Genomic DNA, 8,567 nt, shown 5'->3' with positions numbered 1-8,567 from the left:
GATTAGTTGTCTTTTTCAGGTTAAGATGCATTTAAGCACAGGTGAACTGCATGCCACCAGACTCAAAGCTTTCTCCCTGGCATTGAGAACAACCCCATAATACACATTTCACCATGCAGTTGAGATTCTGATCACGTGGTGATGAGGAAAGTGGAACTCCGGGAATGAACCAAGGAGACCCAGAGACCTGGATTCATAGAATTAAAATTCAGAATTCTATTCATTCTGATTCTATAGTCTATTCATTCTGATTCTATGACTGGCTGGTCTTACCTTGATGCGAAGGGACTGATGGATATCCCCTGCTAGCTGTCCTTTCCACCATTGTAACTCCCTTTCCATCTTTCCCATTCAGAGAAGGCCACAAGGATGAAGTTCAACCCTGCAGACACACAGCAATGTGGGCTAAGTCAAGAGACATCATGGCTGTACGCCGCACGTTATGGTGTCTTATCACAACTTACGGTATTTGATATCAAAAGGACAAGGACTTATAGAATAAGTGGTAATATCCTATATTCATACTGGTGAATAAAAATCTATTTTATAAGAGAGATGAAGTCCCAGCAAATAAAATAAGTGTTTATTTCAAGGGGAAAAAACATTGTATCCTTTCTATTAATTTGCACTACGATTTATTTTTATAATATATATATATATATTTTTTTTAATCGCATTGTAGAGATTAATGGGTTATGGGAGCAAAGTGAAACATGTCTTTGATATTAATTAAGCAATCAGTTTAAATCAATTGCAGTTAAAGATCAGCCTTTGAGTTTTAAAATAAGTTAAAAAAACACATCCAATAGCCTTTCGAAATGTTTCAAATGCAAAATTCTGGGAAACTATTCAAATTTGTGAGCTGCTCTTTTGTAAGCTTAAAAATGTGAGTTAATTTCCTCCATGACCATGTGTACAGTAAACATTGGTCACTGGCACTGCATCGCCCTTGATCATTCATGACTCAGTTCCATTACATTCCACCTAAGAGCCATTTATCAGAGGTTGTATGTTAAGAGCCGTGACGCTCGGTCTGAACATTAACACGTTTTGGAAGCATAAGCACTTTAAAATCTTTCAAATTTGCGAGAAATAATAAAATAAAAAAAAGTTAAATTGATACACTTTTATAGGGTTAGGGTTCCCACACAGCAATATGTCCATGTTACAGCGCTTGTTTACGGAAAACAGACGGTGCTAAAATAAAATAACTTTCCGAGTCTCCGAACTTGTGTGTAACTGGAAGACAGACGTCACAAACCTGTCACTGAAAAATACTGTTGGCTGTAACAACTGTGTTAAAACCGGTTTAAACAGTGCATTTTGCATTTGTTAAATTTGATGTTTTTCTAGAACCATATATCAATTGAAAATCGCTTCACGTTTAGATGGGAATATTTGCCAGTTGTCGTTCAGAGCCAATTCGCCCTTTAAACAGAGTATGTAAGGTCCTTGAACTAAGGAGTAACGTTAGGCTCCTTTGGTCCAATATTGGGCTATGGTACTGAACTGCAATACATTCCCCATGCAAGTGGGTGTGATGTAAATGCCTTAAAATTGAGAAGAAAAAAAACTAAATGGCAATTGTAGCGCTGGGGTAATAAAATAACTTTTTTGTAGGCCTAACAATAAAAGTGCTACAATGTCACAAATCTGTTATGAGAAAAACAATACGTTGATAATGTGAACATTTGTCAGGACTTTCTCTCTCGCTCATTTAGCGGTGTCAACACCACGAGTGTTTTTTTAACAGAAAAGTAGACCACTCTTGCGGTTCTAATACTATTATTTATAGTCCTATACCTTAAACTTAAACAAAGATCACACCTGACTATTGACAGCATTAAATCATTGATACACACATTTAGTAAACTTTTAGATTCGCTAAATGTCCAAGATCGCATGTGCCGCTCACCCTATCTGACAGGAATGCTCCCAGACCTCTTTGTTTCACTCCGACATCCTGAATGAAGAATTCCTCTTTGGGAAGTTTTGTATTATCCTCGGTACCGACGAAAAGCGACGACTGTTTCAGTTATTCAGTTGACAAAGTAACAACGCTTCAGAACCGTTTAATTCAGCTGTTATCTCGTCTGTTTACACTTTCACAAAGATTTTTCCACGGATACTCGTTCAACGAAGGGGTTAGCTTCTCCAGCTGCTGTTGCGGTCGGTGAGGAGCTAGTGAATTTGCGTACGCGAAAGACCGAGTGTGAGATGGGAAATGTAGTCCAAAAACACGTGACCGAAATGGGCTAATTACGGCAATAACTCATTCTCTAATTGATTTCAATTAAACTAAACTTGTCTCTCAAACACTGGCATTTTAGAAACGGATAGCGCTGTAGAGATGATTATAAATCAAGTTTTTATTGCAAATCCCTTTATTAACTTTCTCAAGTGGCATGTGTGTAAAAAACGTTGTCCTTTAGCACAAATGTACTATAATAAGATTTATAACACAAAATATATTTTTTTAATGACATCTAACACGGTTAGTGCATTCTCGTTTAATTTAGACAGAGAGGGATAGTTGCAAATAGGAAAAATAAGAAGAAAAGTTGCATGTAGGAACATATTATTGCTGAATATAAACAGCACCCCAAAAAATAATGTGAATAATGTGAAAATAAAATCCTTTCACTCATTTTCCCTCCAATCAGCCATAACAAAATCAAATCTAATTTTATTTGTCACATGCATCGAATACAACAGGTGTAGGTAGACCTTACAGTGAAATGCTTACTTACAAGCCCTGAACCGTCAACGCAGTTTTAAGAAAAAATAGAATGCAATGCAATTCTTTTTATACACTGAACAAAAATAAACGCAACATGAAACAAATTCAAAGACTTTACTGAGTTACACTTTATATAAGGAAATCAGTCAATTGAAATAAATTCATTAGGCCCTTATCTATGGATTACATATGACTGGAAATACAGATATGCATCAGTTGGTCACAGATACCTTTAAAAAAAAAGTAGGGGTGTGGATCAGAAAACCAGTCAGTATCTGGTGTGACCACCATTTGCCTCATGCACATTCTCCTTTCGAGTATATCAGGCTGTTGATTGTGGCCTGTGGAATGTTGTCTGACTCCTCGTCAATGGCTATGCGAAGTTGCTGGATATTGGCGGGAACTGGAACACGTTGTTGTACACGTCGATCCAGAGCATCCCAAACATGCTCAATGGGTGACATGTCTGGTGAGTATGCAGGCCATAGAAGAACTGGGCCATTTTCAGCTTCCAGGATTTATGTACAGATCCTTGCAACATGGGGCCGTGCATTATCATGCTAAAACATGAGGTGATGGCAGAGGATGAATGGCACGACAATGGGCCTCAGGATCTCATCATGGTATCTCTGTGCATTCAAATCGCCATCGATAAAATGCAACTGTGTTCATTGTACGTAGCTTAAGCATGCCTATTCCATAACCCCACCTCCGCCATGGGGCACTCTGCTCACAACGTTGACATCATGAAACCGCTCGCCCACACGACACCATACACGTTGTCTGCCATCTGCCCGGTACAGTTGAAACCAGGATTTATCCGTGAAGAGCACACTTCTCCAGTGTGCCAGTGGTCATTGAAGGTGAGCATCTGGCCACTGAAGTCAGTTAAGACGCCGAACTGCTGTCAGGTCAAGACCCTGGTGAAGGTGACGAGCACGTAGATGAGCTTCCCTGAGACAGTTTCTGATAGTTTGTGAAGAAATTCTTTGGTTGTGCAAACCCACACTTTCATCAGTTGTCCGGGTGGCTGGTCTCAGATGATCCCGCAGGTGAAGAAGCTAGATGTGGAGGTCCTGGGCTGGCGTGGTTACAGGTGGTGTGCGGTAGTGAAGCTGGTTGGACGTACTGCCAAATTCTATGAATGACATTGGAGGAGGCTGATGGTAGGGAAATGAACATACAATTCTCTGGCAACAGCTCTGGTGGACATTCCTGCAGTCAGCATGCCAATTACACGCTCAATCAAAACTTAAGACATCTGTGGCCTTGTGTTGTGTGACAAAACAGCACATTTTAAAGTGGACTTTTTAATGTCCCCAGCACAAGGTGCACCTGTGAAACCATCGTACTGTTTAATCAGCTTCTTGATATGCCACACCTGTCAGGTGGATGGATTATCTTGGCAAAGTATAAATGCTCACTAACAAGGATGTAAACAAATTTATGCACAAGATTTGAGAGAAAAAAACTTTTTTGTGTGTATGGAAAATTTCTGGGATCTTTTATTTCAGCTCATGAAATATGGGACCAACACTTTACATGTTGCATTTATATTTTTGTTCAGTATAAATACTAAGCAATGAGTACTAGCTGGGCAACAGACAACTCAGTGTTACCTGGTGTCAATATAGGGCATAGCTTTTTCAATAATGTGGAACGATAATACAGTAGGCCTATTACAATTAAATTTTTTAGAGAACATTTTTATTATTGACCAACACTGAGTATAAATAGGCTGAACTATAATTGCAATGATAACAGGCAGAATTTTCTTCCCAAATGGACAAGGAAGCAAAAGCAGGTGCCATTGTATTTCAACCCATCAGGATGAAGGTGATGAATCCTCATTGGTCTTCTTGTCCATCAGGTTCAGATACTCCTGGTCTGCATAGATCAGGAACCCAGTAAACGGACTATCTGTCCAGAACGGGTCATGGAATAGCCCCTTCTGTTCAGAGTAGAAGATCTGCAGCCAAACCTGGTCTTGACGCTCTAACCAGAGAAACGTGGAACCGGACGCTGGATCCCAGTTTTGGCATCAAACGCCTCGATCTTGTACTGCCCGTTGTGCACCAGCCCGATCGCCAAGTGCTTGTTGGCCAGTGTGACGTCATAAGTGAAGTAGTAGACTCCCGGGACAGAGCAGACAAACTTCCCAGTGTGAGGTCATAAGTGAAGTAGTAGACTCCCGGGACAGAGCAGACAAACTTCCCAGTGTGACATCATAAGTGACGTAGTAGACTCCCGGAACAGAGCAGACAAACTTCCCAGTGTGACATCATAAGTGACGTAGTAGACTCCCGGGACAGAGCAGACAAACTTCCCAGTGTGAGGTCATAAGTGAAGTAGTAGACTCCCGGGACAGAGCAGACAAACTTCCCAGTGTGAGGTCATAAGTGAAGTAGTAGACTCCCGGGACAGAGCAGACAAACTTCCCAGTGTGACATCATAAGTGAAGTAGTAGACTCCCGGGACAGAGCAGACAAACTTCCCAGTTGTGGCGTTGTAGTTGTTCCCCCTCGTTCAGTAGAATCTGTTTGAACTGGATTGGGAGACGCTTTATAGGAGAAGGCAGAGCGGGCTGAGTTGGTGCCGCAGTTACATCCCCACAGGAGCCTGTCTCACCCGTCTCCCCCTTGGTGCCCCCCAGTCCGGCCAAACTTGGGGCCCCACGCGGGCCCTTCAGCCCTCGGGGTCCATGCCTGCCTACCACGCCCTTTAACCGGAGTTTACATTGTTTCCCGGGCCTGCTCTGTTCACCTGAAGATCAGACAGAGACAGGGACTGGCTAATTCACATTCATATAGTCACACCAGACAGCTCACAATACAGTGTACTGCATAGGAACACAACATTAAAGCTAACACAGGAATTAATATCAAGGACTACAAGAGTGGTAGTGGACTAACAGGTAATACCTATACTATAGGCTTCAGCTCAATGGGCTAACTAACTCAGCCTTGAGTTGTCCTACAGTACTCGGTTTCAGACCTAGTCCAGGCTACTACCTGGATGCATCCATTAGGCTTCTTACCTCTGTCACCCCTCCCCCTTCTCTCCTTACCTATCTGTCATCCTTCTATCCATATCTGCTTTCCTCAGTCACCCCTCTCCCCCTCTCTGCCTACATATGCCACCCTTCTCCCCCTTCTCTCCATCCCTGCGAACCTCAGTCACCGCTCTCCTCCTTCTCTCCATCCCTGCCTACATCTGCCACCCTTCTCTCCATTCCCCCATCCAGGCCATCCTTCCCTGGGGTAACCATGGGACCCATAGTCCCTTGAGATCCAGGGGCCCCTGGGTTCCACCGGGCCTGATGTCCGGGTAGACTACACACCAGCTGGGAGGAATGGATGGTGATGTTGTGGCCCTTCTTGTACAAGGGGTGTGTAGTCTGGATCTGGGACTGGGAGGTAGTGATGGTGGTGGATAGCAAGCACACCATGAGAGACAGTTGGAGCATGATGGTAGCTGAAAAGATAAGGGAGGCATTTAGAAATGATCAGTTGGAAAGCTGTGGTTGTAGAGATCATCAGCACCGATGCATTACACTGCTGTCATCAGCCAGAGGTTCACTGACCAAAACAGAGATTCACAAATATTCATGAGACAGTGTATGGCTAATTTACTCAGCTGCACAATTTAAAAAAAAGTTTTTATTTTTATTTAACCTTTATTTAACCAGGTAGGCTAGTTGAGAACAAGTTCTCATTTACAACTGCGACCTGGACAAGAATGAAGCAAAGCAGTTTGACAAGGTCTACCTACACCTGTTGTATTCGGCGCACGTGACAAATAAACTTTGATTTGGAATACTCTTATTGCAATGTGAATGACTCTTATAAAGAGCCTTTGGTTGTGCATAGTGTAGTCTATGGTGTTGCCAGGGAACAGCACCCTCTTTGAAGAAGTAGGAGGTGAAGATCTCCCGCACACGGATTGCCTCTTGCTGCGTTGTTGGACCCCATCCTTGAAACATCCTGCAGAGCAGCAGACTGATATTTAATTCACTTAGTTAAAGCCATCTATACAGTATGTGGAGTTTGCTAGATAGCTAGCTAGCCAACTAGCTATCACATTTAGCAGCTCATTTGAGTTAGCCTGCACTGTAGGTAGTTAGATAATAATACATCATTGTTTTACATTTTCGAAATGGATTGACTTACTTGAATAGGTTCTCCTAGGCATGTGGACAATTGGAAACAGGGCAGCAAAGTTTGTTTGTCACCAGAGCGTTTTAGAGGATATTACTATTGAACTATGTACCCATGTAATAACCAAACCTTCATACAAACTTGCTATGCTGAATTCTTGACACAATCGAACATGCTGCCATATGCTGCCAGCACGCCCACAAGCGAGTCACAATGGGCGGCCTAAGCCGCACGTGGCAATTTACTGCTATCTAGTGTACATTCACCGTTAGTGACAATTGGTGGAATAAATAATTTTATATATTCCCATTCTGTTTGGGAATTATTTTATCTCAGTACGCACTGAAAATGTCATATATCACTGATAGTATAGGTGATGTAAGTGCTGTGTAAAGAAAATAAATTGGCTAACACTTTTGGTACCTAAGAAGTGCCAAGCACTGCAGACATAGTTGCTGAAAAAATACTTCACTTGGCCCATGTCTGGTATGGGTTTGTGCTTGTCTCATCAGTGGAACCTGAAACAGGACGTGGGAGAGAGACAACAGGACAGGGGGAGAGACAACAGGACAGGGGGGAGAGAGACAGCAGGACAGGGAGAGAGACAACAGGACAGGGGGAGAGACAACAGGACAGGGGGAGAGACAACAGGACAGGGGGGAGAGAGACAACATGACAGGGGGGAGAGAGACAACAGGACAGGGGGAGAGACAACAGGACAGGGGGGAGAGAGACAACAGGACAGGGGGAGAGACAACAGGACAGGGGGAGAGAGACAACAGGACAGGGGGGAGAGAGACAACATGACAGGGGGGAGAGAGACAACAGGACAGGGGGAGAGACAACAGGACAGGGGGAGAGACAACAGGACAGGGGGGAGAGAGACAACATGACAGGGGGGAGAGAGACAACAGGACAGGGGGAGAGACAACAGGACAGGGGGAGAGAGACAACAGGACAGGGGGAGAGACAACAGGACAGGGGGAGAGAGACAACAGGACAGGGGGAGAGACAACAGGACAGGGGGAGAGAGACAACAGGACAGGGGGAGAGAGACAACAGGACAGGGGGAGAGAGACAACAGGACAGGGGGAGAGAGACAACAGGACAGGGGGAGAGAGACAACAGGACAGGGGGAGAGACAACAGGACAGAGGGAGAGACAACAGGACAGGGGGAGAGAGACAACAGGACAGGGGGAGAGAGACAACAGGACAGGGGGAGAGAGACAACAGGACAGGGGGAGAGACAACAGGACAGGGGGGGAGACAACAGGACAGGGGGAGAGACAACAGGACAGGGGGAGAGAGACACCTCTACATGCATCATCTTCGATCTTCTGATTCACAAACCACACATGTCATTGTTCAATGGTCCCCATCTCTGGAATAGTTATACATTAGCTGTTTCTTTGCATGCCAATTCGTTTGAGGGCTTAATCACAATTTTATAGTGTGTTTTATTTAGTTGACATTGTGGTTTTATTCTGTGAAGCATTGCCAACACAGTGCTTCACCCTCTTCTTCCAGCGGGGAGAATTTGATGGGTTTTCTCTGGTTCTTGTGTCTGGACACATCTGGTAATCCTCAGAGTTTTTCCTTGGGGCCGCCTTGTATGATGTTTGTTTTTCAGATTTCTCATGTTATGGTGATAACCTGAGAAGTTGACGGT

At 43.7% G+C, this 8,567-nt stretch overlaps 1 protein-coding gene and 1 pseudogene across 3 annotated transcripts in view; both read right to left on the bottom strand.

The window, feature by feature from the left end:
• Positions 1–2,195, bottom strand: part of LOC139574781 (cyclin-J-like) — a 32,516-nt gene extending 30,321 nt beyond the window's left edge. Inside the window, exons 1-2 of one of the 3 annotated variants that reach the window (XM_071399659.1) lie at positions 1,863–2,195; positions 274–382 (exon numbers count right to left, since the gene is read on the bottom strand). In XM_071399659.1, coding sequence (XP_071255760.1) covers positions 274–351 — 78 coding nt within the window. In that variant the 5' untranslated portion in view covers positions 352–382; positions 1,863–2,195. The remainder of the gene's footprint in view (positions 1–273; positions 383–1,862) is intronic. The other 2 variants (XM_071399658.1, XM_071399660.1) reach the window with 2 other exon arrangements.
• A 645-nt stretch (positions 2,196–2,840) lies between these two features.
• On the bottom strand, positions 2,841–7,038 carry LOC139574779 (complement C1q tumor necrosis factor-related protein 2-like; annotated as a pseudogene).
• Between the last annotated feature and the right edge of the window lie 1,529 nt (positions 7,039–8,567).

Source organism: Salvelinus alpinus, chromosome 4 (assembly GCF_045679555.1).
Source record: "Salvelinus alpinus chromosome 4, SLU_Salpinus.1, whole genome shotgun sequence".
In the NCBI taxonomy this organism is placed as follows: Eukaryota; Metazoa; Chordata; class Actinopteri; order Salmoniformes; family Salmonidae; genus Salvelinus; species Salvelinus alpinus.
Note: the sequence above shows the minus strand (reverse complement) of the source record. Positions and strands in the feature narration are given on the sequence as shown.